The sequence below is a fragment of the Lepidochelys olivacea genome (genome assembly GCF_965140295.1).
Source record: "Lepidochelys olivacea isolate rLepOli2 genome assembly, chromosome: 14".
NCBI lineage: Eukaryota > Metazoa > Chordata > Testudines > Cheloniidae > Lepidochelys > Lepidochelys olivacea.
In genome coordinates, this window is record NC_140424.1 from 33937583 (window position 1) to 33958462 (window position 20880).

The window sequence follows — 20880 nt, forward strand, 5'->3', positions numbered from 1 at the left end:
AAAGGCTTTTGCTACACTCAGACTATGTGCTTGCGAGAGGGGAAGTATTGCCTCTTGGAGGCGCCCAGCGGGGGTGGTATATATTTGTCCCAGGTCACTGGGTGGGGGCTCGAGCCGGTTTGCATTGTGTTATTGGAATGGAACCCCTAGATATTGAACCCGGCCCTTGTTGCTGCCAACTCTGACGGGCAGAAGGGTTACATGTAAAACACAGGAGGCACTTATCACATGAGGAGCAGAATCATGAGAAATAGACTGACCTCTTCATAAGGCGCCATCACCCACCTTTCATGCTGCATCTAACTGCTCCTTTCTTTCCTTCAAACATCCAGGGAAAGATTTCATATACCAGGGACCCACAGGGCCCCTTGTTGTTCCCCTCGAGGGGCCTTAGGAGCTGCAAAGACAACTCAGGCACAAACTACAATGGGGCATTTTTACCTTTCCCCTACACTGGAAAGTGTGTGTGGAACCCACAGAAATGTCTCCCCACTGATCCCACCACTTGCTCCCCTCGGACCCTGAAACGACTCATCTCCCCAGTGCCCAGCATTTCCTTCTCCTCCAGGCTCCACCAACCACCCCCCATAGAAACCACAACCATGCACCTGCCAGCTGTACCTACCCAGACCACCCTCAAAGGAAGCGCATTTATACTTTGCTTCAGGAGGGCACAGACCCATTGCCAAACAGTAAGAGCTCCCAAAACCTATCCTGTATGGAGTTTCTGGGGGACATCAGAGAGACCTTCACCTTGTAGCTTTTCCCACACTCGGGGCAGTTATAGGGTCTCTCTTCTGTGTGGACACTTTGATGTACAATAAGGGTTGATCTCTGCTTGAAGCCTTTCCCGCACTTTACACATTTCTGCGTCTTTTCTTTAGTGCATAATGTTGGCTGGATCACCGTTTCATTATGATTTTTGAAACCTCCCCCTCGGTAAGTGGATATAACCTGTCTCTTCCCTGGGTGGTTTCCTTGCTGTATCTCTGGCCTGTGCTGACTCTCCCGGGCATCTTCCTGCTCAGGATTCTGGGAAATGTTCCCTTCAGATCTTCCCGATACAGTCCCACGCAGTTCCACTTGCTCAGGACTTTCCAGCTGTGGATTCTCGTCCTTGTTCTCACTCACCGTCCCATCACCTGCTGAGATAGAGAGAAAATCCAGAAAGGAGTCAGTCCCTGTGGCGGGGGAAAGGGGAATGGGAAGATGGAGAACAAACCAAAATAGCTGCTGAGGAGATTCAAAATCCAAACTCCTCAAACCCTTTCCCAGAGGAGACACAGAAGGCAATGACTAATTCAGTCTCCACATCCCATCTGAACACTCAGGAGGAAGGGAGCTACTGCCAGGCGTCAGATAGGGTGGGAAGCCATAAGCGATGTGTGCCAGGAGAATATGACACCTACTGGGCACAATCCTGACCTGAAGGAGATGAGGCAGAACTGGGGGGACTCAGAGGGCCTCTATGGGAATTCCAGCTGTTTATGTCAAGGACGGATGGTTTCTGTTTTCGTTTAACCAACTCCTTACCTGTGCGGATGTTTCTCAGAATCTGCCTTTCCTCAGAGCGCTGGTGATCTGGGGTCCACAGCTCTTCACCCTGTTCCATCTGGGAGATCATGTTGGGTTTTAGAATTGGAAATCCTGCTTGGGGGAAAGACAACAGGTGAGACTAGGATTTTACTGTTGTTCTGAGACAGCTGTTTCCAGATGTCCTGAGTGGTTGGATGCCCTTGTATACACCAAAGGATGGGGATGTGTTCCTGGAGGGAAGGGAGGAGGGATAGCTCAGTGGTTTGAGCTTTGGCCTGCTAAACCCAGGGTTGTGAGTTCAATCCTTGAGGGGGCCAGTTAGGGATCTGGGGCAAAAATTGGGGATTGGTCCTGCTTTGAGCAGGGGGTTGGACTAGATGACCTCCTGAGGTCCCTTCCAACCCTGATATTCTGTGATTCTGTGAGCCTTTTGGGGAGGGCAGAAGGGGATTCAGGGATCTCCACACACTGGGGGATTTTATGACTATGCAACCTCTTCCCCTTTCCTAACCCAGCAAAGACCAGAGTCTTTTCCAGGCATGGAGGCAGTCCCGGGAAAAGAGGGACACACAAAATCTCCATGTATCCATGTGTGCCCATGTTTAATAACACAGAGAGGTACATGCAACCTATCTTCTCCCCTGGTGATGGGGTGTGGGGTTGGGAAAATATTAGCATCCCCACTGTCTCCCCGAAACTTTTCCATATGCAGAAGTATGGAGGAGACAGCATCTTTCACACAGATTATGGGGCTGACCCCCTGACATTTAAGGGACCAGGGAAGACCCCTCAAGAGAAGCCGACCCTGGGGAGGGGGAGACATTTCTGAAAGCTTTCATGAAAAACACGCTGTTTCTGCAGTGAAACCGTGATGCCTGGAGCTGCCGACTCCCATGATTTTATCTTGAGTGTCATGATATTTAGCTGGGATATTTAAACACTTCTTTGTGCTGCCACAGTGAGGCTGCCCTTACCAAGATGGCTGCCAACTCTCTTTGTTTCCAGTGAGGTGGAAGCCAGGCTCTGCTCAGGTTATATGGACAGGAGGCTGGACAGGACACTAAGAATGGAGAAGGAAATGTGGGGATTTCGAGGTGGGCAGAAGAGGATGTGGGAGAGGTGGACTGGGCTGTGTGCCATGCTACATGGAGGTGGAGGGGGCTATAGGGGTCTGTGTAGCAGCAGGAGGAGGATGAGAGGGGTGGGGAGGGATTTGTGGGGGCCAGATCGAGCCTGAGGGCAGGTGTAGGGGGACATGTGGAAGGTGTCAGGCTAAAAAGAGTACTAGGGAGTATGGGTGCAGGAAGGAGGCTGATGGGGGTAGGGGCACTAGGGAGTGCAGTGAGTGTGGGGTGGCAGCCGAGAGAAGTAGGAGACTGTAGAGGGGAAAGAAGTGAATATAGGGGCAGGTGGGCAGAGGAGGCTGTGGGAGAGTGGGCGGCTGGGGCAGAGAGGAGACAGGGAGTGGGGTGGGTGAGACACAAGGGCAGCTCCTCCATCCCAGGAGTAGGGGAGGGTCAGTGTGTAGAGTCCCCTTGGGAGCAGGGAGGCTGCAGTCTTGCATGTGCCCTGTTGCAGGGGGAGTTTTGCACCTCTAATAAGATGTTCACGTGCACGCATGCACACAGCCGCACTTGCGTGCACACACACACACTGGGAAGGGCACACACTCTGTGTAGGCTGGTGTAAACACACACTCAGAGGGCAGGAGTACACTCACACACACACACTACGTGGGCCAGCATACACACACACACACACACACACACACTGTGGGCAGGCACACACACACACACACTCTACATGGGCCCGTGTGTGTACACACACACACACAATACATGGTCTGGCATACACACACACACACACACACTGTGGGCAGGCGTACACACACACACACACTCTACATGGGCCCGTGTGTGTACACACACACACATTGTGGGCAGGCGTACACACACACACACACTCTACATGGGCCCGTGTGTGTACACACACACACACAATACGTGGCCTGGCATACACACACACACTGTGGGCAGGCGTACACACACACACACACTCTACATGGGCCCGTGTGTACACACACACACACTGTGGGCAGGTGTACACACACACACACACACACACACTGTGGGCAGGTGTACACACACACACACACATTGTGGGCAGGCGTACACACACACACACACTCTACATGGGCCCGTGTGTGTACACACACACACACACACACACTGTGGGCAGGCATACACACACACACACACACACAGACACTCTACGTGGTCAGGCGTATACTCACACACATTCTATGAAGGCAGGCATACACTCACACACAAACCCTGTGTGGGTGGCTTTTCCCCAACAGACCCAAAACGCATAAGATAAATAAAATCACCCCCAAATGTATTATTGTTTAAACCTTGTAACAGTCAAGCCCACCTCCTGACTTCCAGCCCAGAGTGACTCCTGTGCTTTGGGCTGGCTGTACGCCTCTGAAGCCTGCAAGGGCATGCTCCACGTTAAAGAAAGCCCACTGCGGGGATTACATTTCCCAGTCTCTTCACTTTCTCCATTTCCTGCCCCTCTCCCTCCCACACATCTAGACCAAACCCACAAGAAGCTCGCAGAAAATCTCCTACCTGCACCAGCTTCTCTGCAGCCATTTCCCTTTCCCATCCCCCGGGAGGGTACACATTATTCGGCAGCCTGTCAGGGTGAGAAGGGTGATAGGGGAGGTTTCAGAAGGGGTTTAGTCCATTCCATACCCCGATTCCCTCCTAAGGTTCTCTTCCTGCCGACGGACTGTGACAAACTGGAAATGTTCCGTAATATTTTTAGGAAGCCTAGGCGTGCCTCAGTTTCCCTCTGTACAGCAGCGCAGGAGACATGAGGGGTGTGTGTGTGTGTGTGAGAGAGAGAGAGACCTTGCTGGCTGGGTCGAATGACTGAGTCATTAAAGAACTGGTTGAAACCGACGTGTGTGAAGTCAGCTGGAGAAGAAAAGGGAAAAGGTGTCAGGTGGCTGGACTATGGGCTACCTTTTGTCTGCACTAGAAACAAGACAGAGTCACGATTGCAGAGCTGTGGCTGTGCTGGTGCTGTGTTTCTAGTACAGACACTTAGTACAGCGACGGAAGGGATGTAGTGAACCCACCTCTCCAAGAGGCAGGAACTAGGTTGACAGGCTGTTTTTTGGAGCTGCAGCTCTCACCTGGGTGGACAAAGAAATGGGGAGGGAGCCAGAGATGGAATCCATCACAGCTTGGCTGGCTGCTGGCGCTGGCTTAGCCAGGATGGACTATGGCTTAAACTCTGCCTAGTCTCTGGTAACCTAAGGACCTCCAGTTTCTGTAGCCAGGGGACTAATAAATTGGTACCTTGCTCTGCAAAGGCTGCCTGTGTTGTTGCCAATATTCACTGAGCATTGCATCCTAAAGGGGCACTGCACAGGCCTCCTCCAGGAGTTTGGCTGGGCTGGATTCGTTGCAGGGAGCCACAGAGAGAGATAGGGATCGCTGGTGCCTGAAGGCCCAGTCTGGGAGTCTTGGAGGCCATGGCCCTGCCCCCATGTAGCTGTGCGGGTCCTTGGGGCCTGGCCCACTAACAGGGTCACTCCCAAGGGACTGGTGACAGGCTGGGACACAGACCAGACCCTATGGATCTTTGTCACCGACATTCTAAACTCTGTCAAGCTTTCGCACCAGGATCATCCCTTGAATTTGCACCCGCAATTAATTTCCGTGCATTTCTCTCCCCTGTCTTGTGAGTGAGCAAATGGCATCTCTGTGCACAAATGCAGTCATTTGCACATGAAAGTGTTCTGATTGAGTACTGAATTTTGGGTGCTAATTCAGAGGCTGTGTTTGAATAATTAGCCCCTTTTGCTTCCAAGTTTTTGGAGGACATCTGTTTTTGACAGCCCTTGATGGGCGTTCTCTGTTTGGATGTCAGAAAATAACTTTTGAATACAGTATGTGAGCAATTCCAAAATTTCAGGGAATGTTGTAGGCATCAGTGGTCAGAATGTTATTGATTTTGGGGGCAACTGGAAAGCCAGAAGGGGGAAAATGGAGACCCTGCCATCTGTTCAGCCCAGCCATTGCCTCTCGCATTTCTGCAATTGTATTTAGATGAATGATAGCCATTAACACCTTACATCAAAATAATACACCTATTTCATCTCTGCCCCTCTCTGCAGCAGAGCCTGCAAGGGTGTTATTTCACACTAACTTTACATGTTGACACCCCGAATGATTTATCTCCCAGACAAAAAGAAGAGGAAATAATGGCCAGGGTAGGGGGCAATGAGTGGCTGTCACACTTCCTGGGGAGCAGGGAGCACTCTCTACTGGCCACCTAGTAAGGCTATTTTGAAGGGGATCCAAGCTCTGGATCCCCTGAATGCGCTGAGTGTCTACAACCTCAGCGGGCAGCAACACTGCTTCCTCCGTTGGCCCCTCTAGCATATTTCCTGGAAACTGATTCTGAGTCTGTCACTCCTTGTTGGAAATGGGGCTTCTCAACCCACCTGCCCTAGGACCCGGGACCACTGCCGCCCCTCCCCCCCCCCCCCCCCAAGATGAGCGGTCTCTCCCTCATGAACTTGAGAAAAAGCCCCCGAACAGACAGCCTCTGCCCTTTTAAAGAGACTGGGTGGATGAGGTAATATCTTTTATTGGACTAATTTCTGTTGGTGAGAGAGACACAAGCTTTCGACTCTCTCACCAACAGATGTTGGTTCAATAAATGATATCCTGGGACCAACATGGCTATCATAGCTCTGCCCTTTTAAAACCTTCAGCCCCTTGTGTCACGTGATCCCATTGCCAGCTTCCATTCACAAGCACAGATCACTGCCAGCTGATTTCATTGCTCAGCTGACACCCCACACCCCAGCTAGACCAATTCTTGTGGGCAGGGACCAGCACAGACAACTCGTGTCTCCTGATACTCAGGCGGGGGCACAATCTAAAGGGGAGGACACGTGCCCACCCCATGTGTCTCTTCTGCCCAGTGACCCCCTGCCCTGTGCCCCACCTGGGGCTGCTGCACTCTCCCTACCCCACCAGAGTTACCTGAGGAGGGGGGCCTCTGTCCTTCTCCCACTGTGCCTCCCACCTCACGTTTGGCTGCTCTCCCTAACAGCTGGGCCAGGCGGGGAGTGGGAAGGAGCCGCTTCTCACGCTGGCCGCACTGCGTCACTGCTCTGTGCAGCACGGCAGCTGCCTGAGAGAGACCCTGGCTGGGGAAGCAGCAAGCTTCCCCCTCTGCTCCCCACCTGGCTGCTGGGGACAGAGGCCAAGCGAGCCAGAGCCCCCCCTCCCTCAGCATGTTTCTGGCTCAGTCGGCCCCTGTCTCTGGCAGCCGGGCAGGGAGCAGAGGGGGTGGGGTGGGCCACCTCCCCAGCCGGGCTCTCTCTCAGGCACCCAATGCACTGCACAGAGCAGCAGCCAGTGTAAGAAATGGCTGGTCCCGCCCAGGCCAGGGACAGGGGTCGAATGTGCTGGAAGGGGGGCAGGTGCATCGGGAGAAGGGAGACCCTCTCACTACTCCTTGGCAAGCCAAGGAGAAATCTGGCGGGGGAGGGGGGCACTTGACCCTACATGCCCCCCCTATGCATCGCCTATGGGGACCAGTCTTTTGTCGAAGGTGAATAGATTTCCAATTGGGTACTTAAGATACATGCAATGTTGTTGTAGTGGTGTTGGTCCCAGGATATTAGAGAGACAAGGTGGGTGGAGTAATATCGTCTACTGGACCAGTTCTGGGTATTTAAGAGCCTACCCCCCCTCTGGTGTTCTTTTGCCCAGTGTGGATGGGGGCAAACAGGCTGCAGATGTAAGGGGACTGTTGCCCCCTTACTAACATTCAGTGGGGGTGTTTTAGTTGCTAGCTCCCAGTACTAAAAAGGGGGAAGGGTTGATGGGGAATCAGGACCCTGAGACTGACAGTCCCCAGGAACAATGGGGAGAGGCCAATGCTCCAGGTCAGCCTGAATAACAGGGTGTGCAGGCTAATCAGAGAGTCAGGAGGCCAGGGGGGTTCTGCCCTCCATGTGAGCTGGAATTGCCTGGGTCAGACAGAGTGGGGCCGAGCTAAGGAGAAAGCAGGGGCCTGAGCTGAGCTGTGCCAGATCCAGTGAGAGCAGACCCTGTCCCGGAAGCAGAGCTGCAGCCCCAAAGCCAGAGGGGCCAGAAAAGCAGCCCAGGAAGCAGGTCGCTGCTGGGAGCAGAGTCACAGAAGCAGCCTGCAGAGCAGACCTGTCCCGGGAGCAGAGCTGTAGCAACCAGAGCCAGGGGGGCCAAAGAAGCAGCCCAGGGAGCTGGAGGCAGAGCAGCAGCAGCAGTGCAGAGACAGAGTGGTGCAGCTGGGGCTGGAGCTGGGTGCGGTGAGCAGCTGGGGAGACTGAGGGGGACCCTGGGCAGCGGGCCCAGCACAGGGAGATGCCTCAGCCAAGGGGCTCTGCAGGCCAGGCTTGGATCGTAACCCCGACAGGGCAGGGGCGACACTGGACAGAAGGGTCCTACCACTTAGAGCCTGAGAGCGTGTGGCCACCACCAGAGCAAGTGTCCAACCCACAGCATCCCTGCAGCACAGCCAGGGCCTGAGAAGAAGGCCTGGGACGTACAGGGAACAGACTGTGAACTGCCCTAACATTCCAGAGACACTGTTTGTGATGTTCCCTGCCACCGAGCGGGGTGATGTGTTTCCTTTAACCTTTCCCATTTTTCCTTATTCTTGTCTTTTTAAAATTAATTGTTGATTAAATAACTTGCATTTGCTTTAACTTGTATGTAATGGTCACTGGGTCAGAGAAGTGCCTAGTGCAGACAGAGTATTCCGGAGTGGGGACACCCTAGCCCCTGTCCTAGGTGACCACAGCAGGGTTGGGGGTCGAGCCCCCCAGGAATCCTGGGCCCAGCCTTGTTGGGGTTACGAGGACTCTGCCAGACAGGAGAGTGGAAGGGGAGTCCTCAAGGGCAGGGAGGCCACTGGGTAGAGGAAGTGGGAGCAAGGACTCAGATCCTTTCGCTAGCCCACTTCACCGGGGTAGTGCAGAAGCCAGGAAAGTTCCCCACAAGAGCGGGACTATTCCCCTGCTTACACAGAGAAGGCAGAATGAGGCCCGAGTTTGCAGCCTGACACAGACACAGCCGTTCATAAAGGGAACAGACAGATTCCCAGTTCATCCCCAGGGACATGCAGAGCCAAGGCTGCAGTAGGGAATGGGGGGAACCCTGGCATGGGAGGGAGGGAAAGTGAGAAATGGGGGTGCACACAGCCCCTGGCATGGTGGGGGGGGAATGGGACACCCTGGCATGGAGGAATAGGGAGCTACACAGAACCCTTGCATTGGGAGTAAGCAGACCCATGGGGCGGGGAAATGGGGACACACAGAGCGCTTGGCATAGGGTATGTGGGAAGGGGGAGCGTTCACATGCCAATGCGGGGAGGGGGAATGGGGACACACAAAGTCTCTGGCATGACGTAGGGGGTGGGGGAGTAGCAGGGAATCTCTGTCATAGAGGGTGATGGGAGGGGGCCCACCAGGAGTTGGGGGTGGAGAATGGAGGGATGCAAGGAGCCCCTGGTATGGGCAAGAAACTTGTTTTGCAGCGGCAATCAACTGAGCAAGTCTATGAAAATCCAATGAAACAAACACACAACTGGGGCTCTACCCCATTCTCCCCCAGCCCTGTGTGCAGTCCCAGACCAGAGCCCTGCCCTAGGGGGAGGGACAGCAGAGACCAGGCACCCTGAGCCCTTAGCCGGAGCTTTTCACCCAGCGTCTGTCCCCGCGCTTTACAAACAGCACCGTCGACTCCTGCCCGGCCCCAGCCCTTTCCCCGGGTCTCTCCCCTCACCTGCAGGCTCGGCTCAGGGGCTGGTGGCGGCAGAGCCCGGGGCTGCCCCAGGGGCTGGTTCCACCCACCGCAGAAAGTCCCCCCCTGCTGGGCACAGAAGGGTTAGTGCAGATCTCTCCCCCCACAGACCCCGCTGTAGAGCAGCAGCGATTCAGCCCAGGCTCCCAGATCACACTAGAGACGGCATCTGATCTAACCCCAAGAAGCTCAACCCCGGCTACCCTTCCTGAGCAGAGGAATCTAACGCCCCCCAGTGACAAAACGCGATGAAACTGCTCTGATGCTCACCCCCATCAACCCAGAGAGGCAGAGCAGCGTAGGTGGGAGTCAGGGGGCTGGAGTCCTTTGCTCAGGTACAGAAATAAGGAACAGAGGCCAAAGAGCAAAACTAAAACCAACCAAAGGAAAACCATGGCCCTGGGCTAATTCTCTCATCCACACTCAGTGTTGTGCACCTCAACAGTTATCAGTCAGGAACAGGGCTTAGCTGTAATGAAAGAGGTGCTGAGGCTCAAGCAATATTTTTTACTTTCATAACTGATGCGGCAAGCCCAGAGGTGCCCGGGCTCTGAACCACCAGGCCCAGAGGTGCCAGGGCTCTGAACCACCAGGCCTAGATGTGCTGGGGTTCAGCCCTGGCACAAATTAAGCACTGGTCATGAGTCAGGTCCCCAAAAATGAGATGGTCTTCAAAATCATGAGTTTTCTGGTTAATAAAAAGGGTCCACTTGGGTTCTTGCTGTTTCTCTGCTGGTTTCTGAGCCTTTAGGGATCGCTCCAGTCATGTTTTCCACCTTTTCTATTCAACTAAGAGAGCTAGAAACTTACTTCTTTTTAATTGAAGGAAAGCGGAGACATACAGCTTTCAGTACAGAAAGCTATGTACCCTCAACATCCTTGCATACGTATACAGCACCTTGCACTTCTGCGTCACCTTCACATGCTCACACCTAGCGACCTGGAACACAAGCTGCTGGCAGAGGGGATGCAACAGGAGACATCCTCAAATGCATCAGGTAGCCCCTCATCCTGGGTGGATCACACTCGATTCTGACACAGACTCAAGTCTCTCTGAAACACTTGCCTAGGCCATCATGCCAACAGGATCTGATTGGTTTGAGGCTGTGTCTAGACAGGTGCTGCAGAAAGGAGCACAGTGTGTGTGTACGGTACATTTCTATGGCACTCACACACACACCCCTCATGGCCAGAGGCATCATACATTGCAGCCTCAGAGTCCCAGTGACCTTAGCTCCCCTCCCTCCCTGTAACTGTGTAAAGTTATTCTATTCTATTCTATTCTATTCTATTCTATTCACATATGAGTGAATTAGCCTGCAGCACTGGCCAGAGCTGGCACCAGGGTAGTCAGTGTCACAGCAGCATTAAATCTGGCCCTTGGAGCTGGCAATAGCCACTGGGAACGGTTCAGTGAGGAGGTGCGATAAGGAGACATGAGAAATTTCTTAGAGAACGTGCCATTGTCTGTGTTGTGCTCCACAGACTTGAATCCCAGCTTTTATCCACATGCCCTCCCACCACCTTACTATGGTGTAGCTACAATAAAAGGGGAAGGGATTAGTTGGAGCAGGTTGGCAGAGCTCTTACTGTGATATGAGGCGAGATGAGTGTACTTCCAAGGATCAGTTATGCTTGATTTCAGACCTGCGTCCCATAGGCTGTGTCAGTAGAGGTACACAAGGATGTCTCCTGGCCATGGGGACCATCAGCACTCTGGTGTTAGTAGAGATAGTTGGGGCATGGTAGGCCTACCCCCACTGTGAGCCTAACTATGGGAAAGTGGATGAAAGGTTGTAAAGTGGCCCAATCACCCATCACAACAAATGTTAATGGCAGAAGGTAACATAGCCTGGTAGATAAAATTGTTTATAAAATCAGCAAAAGTAAAAAATAGTAACAATAACAAAAAACCCTAAGTTAGTCTAAACAGAAAGGTTTACTGATGTAGCTCAAAGATGGTGTTGAGACCATGCCAGGGAAACAAAAAGAGCATGGGACCAGAAGTTAGTTGACCAAACTTGGCATGTTGAGAGCTAGGCCTAATTGGTGGCAGGGGGGCTGGAACAATTTGTACAGTGGGGGTGCTGAGAGCCATTGAACCAAACTGTGAACCCTGTATATAATGGAAACCACTTCAAGCCAGAGGGTGCGGCAGCACTCTCAGCACCCCTAGTTCCAGCACCTATGATTGATGGACACAGTAATGAGAGGCTGGGCTATTCCAACCATCACCCCTCTTTCTAGGCCCTTCAGAAAAGACTTTGGGAGGACAGGGGCCCGAATGAGGGATTCCTGGAGGAGGGGAATGACTGTCAGGTTTCCACTCTGCTCCAGGGATGTCATGCTTTGCTCATCGATCTCAAAAAATCAATGCATCATTATAAAGCCTAAATCTCAGCCATCACCACCACACCAGTGAAGACTCCACCTCTGTCTCTGTCTCCCCTTCCTTGCGCTTTTCTTTCTGCCTCCCCATTGTTCTTCCTCCTGTCCTGCCACTCTCTCTCTTTCTCTGTCTCGGCTTTCTGTTTAATCCTAAAGTCAATTCATAGATTCTAAGGCTCCAAGGAACCACTGTGATCATCTAGTCTGACTGCCTGTATAACACAGGGCAGAGCTGATCTCCTAGAGCAGATCTTTTAGGGGAAAAAATCCAATTTAGTTAAAAAATGGTCAGTGAAGGAGAAGCCACTCCGACACTTGGTAAATTGTTCCAATGATGATTTACTCTCACTGTTAAAAATTTACACATTATTTACATTTATTATTTATTTAATAAGGGGCTGGAGAGCCTCTTATTAAATATTCATTCCTCATGCAGATACTTATAGACCCTTATCAAGTCACCCCTTAACATTTTCGTAAGCTAAATCGACTGAGCTCTTTGAGTGTACCATTCTAAGGCATGGTTTCTAATCCTTTAATCATTCTCAAGACTCTCCAATAGATCTACATCCTTCTTGAATTGTGGGCACCAGAATGGGACACAATATTCCTGCAGTGGTCACACCAGTGCCAGATACAGAGGTATAATAACCTCTCTGCTCCTACTCGAGACTCCCCTTTTTATGCAGCCCAGGATTGCATCACCTTATGTTCAGCTGATTAGCCACCACAACACCCAAATCTTTCTCAAAGTCATTGATTCTCCACATACTAAGTACGGCCAAGGTTCTGTGTTCCGAGATGTCTACATTGACATTTCACCGTATTATAACACATATTCCTTGTGCCCAGTTCACCAAGTGATCCAGATTGCTCTGAATCAGTGACTTGCCCTTTCCATTATTTGCCACTCCCCGAATCTTTGGTTTCAGAGTAACAGCCGTGTTAGTCTGTATTCGCAAAAAGAAAAGGAGTACTTGTGGCACCTTAGAGACTAACCAATTTATTTGAGCGTAAGCTTTCGTGAGCTACAGCTCACTTCATCAGATGCATGCAGTTTCCACAGTATGCATCCGATGAAGTGAGCTGTAGCTCACGAAAGCTTATGCTCAAATAAATTGGTCAGTCTCTAAGGTGCCACAAGTACTCCTTTTCTTTCCCCGAATCTTGTATCCTCTGCAAACTTTATCAGTGATGATTTTATGTTTTCTCCCAGCTCATTGATAAAAATGTTAAATAGCAAAGGGCCAAGAACGAATCCCTGCGGGGCCCCCTGGAAACTCAACCACTTAATGCTGAATCCCTAGTTACAGTTACACTTTGAAACCTATCAACTAATCCATTTATTAATCCATTGAACCTGTGCCGTGTTAATTTCCTGGCCTTCTAGTTCTTTCATCAGAATGTCGATTTTAATGCAGATCATTCATTCCAGGCAGGGCCGGGGGCAGGGCTCTGTTTGTTGCTGAGGGAGAGGCGGCTGCTAACAGAGGCAAATTGTGCACCTCTGGCCCCCCAAATGTGGGAATCCCCTGCGAGGCTTTTTTGTGCACATTCAGGTGGTGGGAGGGTGGGGGAGAGGAGAGGAATGCATGGAAAATAGTTGTCAGAGTAAATTCAAATTCAAAGGATGATTTGGGACAACAGGGCAATTGAAATGAATTTTTCCAGCAGGAGAGAGTCTAGAGCAGTAGTTCTCAAACTTTTGTACTGGGGACCCCTTTCACATAGGAAGCCTCTGAGTGCGACCCCCCCCCCCTTATAAATTTTTTATATATTTAACACAATTATAAATGCTGGAGGCAAAGTGGGGTTTGGGGTGGAGGCTGACAGCTCGTGACCCCCTATGTAATACCCTCATGACCCCCTGAGGGGTCCCAACCCCCTGTTTGAGAACCCCGGTGGGTCTGTGAACCACCCTCCCCACATCCCCAGCACCTTCCTCAGTCTGCTTCCCCCCCACACACAAAAACATCCCCCTGCACCCTTTTCATTATGCCTCCCGTATCCCCTGTCTCCTGCCGATCCCATCTCACGTCCCCCGGGAACCCTTCCAGCTATCTCCTGACAGTCTCCTCAACACCCAAATCCCTGTGCGCCTTCCTCCATCTGCCTCTCCATCCCCCATGCATCCCCCCATCCAACCCTCATCTGCTCCCATCCCCCCACAAGCACATCCCTCTGTGCCCTCCTTTGTCTGTCTCCCCCACCCCATGCAACTCCTGTCCAGTCTTTGGCATACCTCCCACTTCCACCCCCAAATCTTCCTGCACCCTCCTCGGTATGCCTCCTAGCTGCTGTTGCAGATCCACAAGATTGGTGCTACACACCCAGCTTTTTAACAGTCCCTTGGAGGTTCCCCTTCAGTGGGCGAGACCCCCCCACAGGTCCAATTCTTCTGCAAGGGGAGGCCACATGGCCTCACTGCCTCCAAGACCAAGCCTCTGGGCTCCAGCCCTGGTGCTTCACACCGTGAGCTCTACCCAATGAGTCCAACTGAGCCAGACTCCTGGTCAGAGACCTGCCCACTCTGCAGGGCCCAGGATTCGCAGTGACACCCAGCATTCTTTTCCAAACAGAGCAGGGTTTATTAGTCAGCTCAGACCCAGCACGGGGAAGCCCTGAGATTAGCAAAGAGAAGGAAGCATTAAGGTTAAGCCAGAGCCCATCCTGGCCAAGCCAACCAAGTTCTTCTCCCCCCAGAATGTTCCAATTCTGGATCACACCTTATTAGACATCAGAGATCTCACACAGGAGAGACCCCCCCCCCATAACTGCCCTGAGTGTGGGAAACAATTCAATGACCACTCCAACCTTATTAGACATCAACAAACCCACACAGGAGAGAAACCCTATAAGTGTGCTGATTGCGGGGACAGCTCAGGCTTTGTTGCATATCACAGGATCCACACAGGAAAGAAATGCCATAAATGCCCAGACTGTGGAGAAACCTTCACTCAGCGCTCGCATGTGACTAGACATCAGAGGATTCACATGAGTGAGAGACCCTAAGGATGCCCCGATTGTGGAGAAAGCTTCTCTTGCACCTCCGACCTTATTGTACATCAGAGAGTCCATACGGGAGAGAAACCCTATAGCTGCCCTGACTGTGGGAAAAGCTTCAGCCAGAGCCCTAACCTTATTGTCCACTGGAGAATCCACACAGGCGAGAGCCCCTATAACTGCCCTGACTGCAGGAAAAGCTTCAGTCGTAAATCTAACCTCATTAGACATAAGAGAATGCACATGGGCGAGTGCCCCTATGAATGTTCCGTGTGTGGGAAAAGGTACAAGGCCAAGATCTCTCTGATATTTCACCTGAAACACCACATAGACTAGTGCCAGCCACTTTCCCACCTCTTCCTGTGTCCGTTCCTCCCATCACTACAATGGGGATAACAACAGTTGCCCAACTCCCAAGGGAGTCAAGTGGCACCACTATTTACGTGTGTTCTCAGTGGCTCAGGATGACGGAGGCACCAGGAGAGTGACTTTATTATTACTACTGTATTATATTATTCTCCGACCCTCTCCCATCCCTTCCTGGCTCTCTGTCATGAAGAGGCTTTTACTGAGCTGAAGGGTTTATCTGGATTTCCTGGTCCCTGTTTTCAGGCAGGGGCTCGGTTCACATTGTTGCACACTGGGATTATTCCTTAAATTGCTACCCCAGGAAACGTTTTCTTTCTGTTTCTTCAGGAGTGTGTGTGTGTGTAAGTTTCTGGAAAATCAGGTGTCAATGGAGTCTTTATTATTCATTGAATTATTTTCTCAATATTGCTCAGTTGTTGGGGTTTTCCCCCCACAAATAAGTTATTTACATTTCTGGAAAATCCCATTTTCCTGGGCAGCCTGGGAATGTCATTGGTTCTTGAGCTCTGGGAGGGAGAGAGGCCAAGTGTCCCAGACTGGGTGAGTTGTCTCCCTCTGAAGAAATCACTCATTACCCCATATTCCGTCCTTTCACTAATTTCTCTGCCCATCCAGCTTTGGAAGCTGGAGCATAGGCACATCTATGTCTTTGCTTTTGCAGCTTTGAGGGCCTCTGGGCTCTATCCTTGGGTCTTCCCTTCCCCTCTACAAGGGGTTTAATGGGAGCAGGAGAGAAACATCCTCAGAGGCAGAATCCAGGAGCCCTGGCTGGGTGTGATCCCCAGAGGACACCCACAGCTAGAGATGATGGATAGAGGGACATTTCCAGAGGGGGAGCAGCCCATCTCCTTCTCCCCAGCAGCATCTCCAGCATCTGTCCCATCTGCTCTGTGCCCAGCTCAGTGAGGAATCCGGTGACTCCAGGGCAGAATTGTAACATTTCCCGTGGGCATAGAGCAGCTGCAGGGCTCTCAGAGCCCCTGGCCAGACTCCATCCCAGGTGTTTGCTTTCCAGCGGGTGCCTGGATCCTACCCCCACTTCCCTGGGAATGTCTGTGATGCTGTAGCTCCCTGTTGTGGTGCCTGAATCTCTGTCTTGGGGAGAATCCCTGGTTCCCCAACACTCTGCTGTCCTGTTCTCTCTCCTCCCCCTTGGCTCTGTTACACCATGGAGCCATCGACCCTCAACACTAGGGTTCTGATCACAACTCCAGCCCTGGACCTGTCCTAGAGGGCAGTGAACAAATGCAGCCACCAGCCAGAACATCCCATGTGTTTGCTACTATCTGAAACAACCAGCCCTGATGTCTCAGTGCAGGTGTTCATAAAAGCCCTGGGGCATTATCTGTGCTGGAGAGAACCAGACCAGCCCCACCGGGGATGGGGAACAGCTCTGGAAGGCCATGGGGCGTAAGGCCCTGGAGTTGGAAAAGCCAACGGGAGTTGGGGAAGGCCATAGAGGCAAATCATCCCTATGGTCCTGGAGAGGCTGGGACTAACTGTGTGAAAGTGGGAGGATGTGTGAGTGGGAGCAATCGACCCAGGAGTTTGCCAAGTGATTCTCAGGGCTGTGTAGGCAGAGGTGTGTCCATATCATGGAGCAGGGAGGGGAGAGTCACTTTCTGCAGAGTTCTGGAGACACCCCTGTGGGAACCTGGACCCAGCTTACAGCAGTATAAGTTTATTACCCAGTCCGCCCCTCCCTCAATGTGGAGAGGACATGAACCAGCTTTTGTAAACTGAGCGAAGGTTTCCCAAGCACTTCAAGCAAAACACACTGTTTTAGGTAAAGTATAAAACAGATTTATTAGCTACAGATGGATAGATTTAAAGTGATTATAAATGGCAGGCATAAAAGGTCAGAGATACTTACCAAAGAAAATACACAATCCTTATTACACTAGGCAGGCAGCATTTAGATCAAGCAATTTTCTCAGCCCACTGGATGTTACAGTTCACAATACACAGGCTTCCCTCTTAAACCTAGATCAGTCTTCTCAGGTGAAGTTGTCATCTTCTCAGCGTTCCTGCTGCTACCAGCATAAGTGGGGGAAGAGAAAGGCCAAGACATGACGCCGCTGTCCCTCATTTTATACCCTCAGTCCATGTGACTAGAAGACATCTGCCCAGACCTGTCCCAATGAGCTTTGCTGAGTCACAGTGATCCCATGCCTGGTGGACTTTGCTGAGTCACAATGATCGAGTAAACTCCCATTGTGCGAACTCATGCAACTGAGCCATAGAGTTGATTACTGGTTGGTTAACACCCACCTGGCAGTAGAGATTCTCAAACTTACACCATATTTCAGTACCAACCATACAGCAAAATCTCATTACTTCACATACCACGAGAGCACAGACAAGCCAACAGGATATTAGTGTTTGCCAGATCAAGATTTTCAAAATGCCTTGCTCATCTCCTGGGGGAGATGATGAATGCTGGGGTCACCCAAGCAGTAGGAACCTCAGAACTTGTGAGCTCTGATCACACAAGAGAGAGAGAACGAGTCAGTTCACTAATCTCTGAACAGTGAAGATCAGGGCCAGGAGGAGGAGCTGGGAGGTAGAAGTGGGAGAGGTCTAGTTGACATAAGGAAGAGAGAGAATTAGTGGCATAAGGAAGAGATAGCAGTAGAGCTTCTCAAACTTACAACATATTTCAGTAACAACAATATAGAATATCTCATAACTTCGCATACCATGAGAGCACAGATAAGCCAACAACATATTAGTGTTTGCCAGATCAAGACTTTCAAAATGATACCTCACAAAGCATACTGCGCTTCCCGCAGTGAGTCTGCCCAGGTGGGGCTCCTGGGGAAGCCAGAGGGCCCTGTACCCCAACTCCGCAGTCAGACGTGACTCTCAGCCAACCGATAAAACAAGGTTTATTAGTCGACAGGAACACAGTGTGGAACAGAGCTTGCTATCACAGAAATCAGTGACTTTCAGCCAATTCAATCTTGGGAGTCCTAGGCTAGACGCCATGGATTCCCCCTCTTCCAGTCCCCCCACCCAGACTGTCCGCTTCCAGCTACATGACCTCCAACACCCACCTGTTGCTCCTCCTCTTTCCCTTTGTCTCACTTCCCAGGCAAAAGGTGTCACCTGGTCGCACCCCCGTCCTGGGTCTCAGGTTACATATGTGCAGACAGCTTGGGCAGCCTCACCTGCCCTGAGGGCCTCAGCAAAAATCACACACCCAATTCCCACCACCGAAGTATTGGTGCAGTACACTGGGAAACTGAGGTACACACAATATTGGTATAGGACAGTAAGACTCACATGCAACAAAACAAGATGAATAAAACCCCACTTTGTCACAGATGCACGGCCAGGTTCAAGCCAAGATGGGTGGGAGCCAGGAGTGATGTCGGCCAGGAGGATGCTCCTGGCCTGGGTGAGATGAGGCAGAACTGAGGGAGCTCAATCCCAGCAGGTTACGCCAACGACAAATGGTTTCTGCACCTATTTAACCAATTCCTCACCTGCATGGCTACTTCTCAGGAGCTCCTTTCCCTCGACAACCTCACGATTGGGGATCCGCAGCTCTTCACCCTGTTCCAGCCAGGAGATGATGTCAGGTTTGGGTGTTGCGAAGTCAGTTCCATGGAAAGGAACTAGGCAAGACCATGATTTCAGTTTTTCAGAGACAGAGCTGTTTCCAGCAGCCTTGGGCAGGTGGGTACCCTTGTGGAAACTAAACGGATGGGGAAGTGTCCCTGGAGACCCTTTAGGGGAGACTAGATTGCTCCTGGAAGATGTAAAATTCCCCCTGGAGAAGACTCAGGGATCTCCCCACTGAGGTATGACTCTGTGCAACCTCTGACCCCTTCTAAGCCTACTGAGCCCAGAGCCCTTTGCAGGCATGGAGCAAGTCCTGGGAAGGGAGGGACACGTGAAATCTCTTTGTGTGTCGCTGTATGCCCATGTTTAATAGTACAGGGAGGTACATACAACCCATCCTCTCCTATGGAAGCTCTGGGGAGGAGGATGGACTAGCGTCTCTGTGGTGTTTCCCAATCTCCTTTCCCATGGGAGGGGGTGTGGAGGTCACAGTCTCTCTCACGTGAGTTATGGAGGCCCTGGGCCTGAGGAGAGCAAAAGGCGACCCAGGAGTGCCAGAGAGCCCTCCAACTTCTAACACCTGAGGGGACAGGAATCCTTACCCTGCGAGGTCACAGATTCATAATTCTTCTGCATGACGTCCCTGTGGAGGGCTCTCTGACAGGGGTCCAGCAGAGCCCACTCCTCCTCGGTGAAGTACACAGCCACCTCCTCAAAGGTCACCAGCCCCTGAAACAGCCAGAGTCCCCCTCTCAGAACCTGCTGCCCCCGTCACAGTCCCAACAGCTCAGCCACAGGCAGGGCTGGAAAATCCCCCTCTCCACAGAGAACAGGGAACTTTCCTGGGGAGGGGAAAACATTTCTCAAAGCTTTCATGAAAAACACGGTTTCTGTGGTGAAACCGCAATGACCGGAGCAGCTGACTCCCCTGATTTTATCTTGAGTCTCATGATATTTACCTGGAATATTTAAAATTTCCCCATGACCTCACAATTCCTGGGACTGAACTTTCCCATTTCCCCTTGCTCAACATGGCTGCCCTCTCCCATTACTTTCAGGAGGTCGGACTCAAACTGCCCATATTCAAGATGGCCACCTTTCAGAGTAACAGCCGTGTTAGTCTGTATTCGCAAAAAGAAAAGGAGTACTTGTGGCACCTTAGAGACTAACCAATTTATTTGAGCATGAGCTTTCGTGAGCTACAGCTCACTTCATCAGATGCATGCCGTGGAAACTGCAGCAGACTTTATATATACACAGAGAATATGAAAAAATACCTCCTCCCACCCCATTGTCCAGCTGGTAATAGCTTATCTAAAGTGATCATCAGGTGGGCCATTTCCAGCACAAATCCAGGTTTTCTCACCCTCCACCCCCCCCACACAAATTCACTCTCCTGCTGGTGATAGCCCATCCAAAGTGACAACTCTTTACACAATGTGCATGATAATAAAGTTGGGCCATTTCCTGCACAAATCCAGGTTCTCTCACCCCCTCACCCCCCTCCCAAAAACCACACACACAAACTCACTATCCTGCTGGTAATAGCTCATCCAAAGTGACCATTCTCCCTACAATGTGCATAATTAAGGTGGGCCATTTCCAGCACAAATCCAGGTTTTCTCACATCCCCCCCACCCCCATACACACACAAACTCACTCTCCTGCTGGTAATAGCTCATCCAAACTGACCACTCTCCAAGTTTAAATCCAAGTTAAACCAGAACATCTGGGGGGGGGGGGTAGGAAAAAACAAGAGGAAATAGGCTACCTTGCATAATGACTTAGCCACTCCCAGTCTCTATTTAAGCCTAAATTAATAGTATCCAATTTGCAAATGAATTCCAATTCAACAGTTTCTCGCTGGAGTCTGGATTTGAAGTTTTTTTGTTTTAAGATAGCGACCTTCATGTCTGTGATTGCGTGACCAGAGAGATTGAAGTGTTCTCCGACTGGTTTATGAATGTTATAATTCTTGACATCTGATTTGTGTCCATTTATTCTTTTACGTAGAGACTGTCCAGTTTGACCAATGTACATGGCAGAGGGGCATTGCTGGCACATGATGGCATATATCACATTGGTGGATGTGCAGGTATACGAGCCTCTGATAGTGTGGCTGATGTTATTAGGCCCTGTG

The 20880-nt window shown here is 51.3% G+C and overlaps 1 protein-coding gene and 1 pseudogene across 2 annotated transcripts in view; both read right to left on the bottom strand.

The window, feature by feature from the left end:
• LOC311530633 (C-type lectin domain family 2 member D-like) overlaps positions 1–20880 on the bottom strand; it is an 839985-nt pseudogene that overhangs the window by 641685 nt on the left and 177420 nt on the right. The window lies entirely within an intron of this gene.
• Positions 223–19672, bottom strand: LOC311530629 (uncharacterized protein). The gene is made up of 5 exons (XM_084647459.1): positions 19343–19672; positions 18662–18731; positions 4170–4236; positions 1534–1647; positions 223–1145 (listed from the first exon to the last, which is right to left on the bottom strand). Exons 3-5 carry the CDS (start codon positions 4204–4206, stop codon positions 664–666), a joined length of 633 nt encoding a protein of 210 aa, XP_084503585.1. The 5' UTR covers positions 4207–4236; positions 18662–18731; positions 19343–19672; the 3' UTR covers positions 223–663.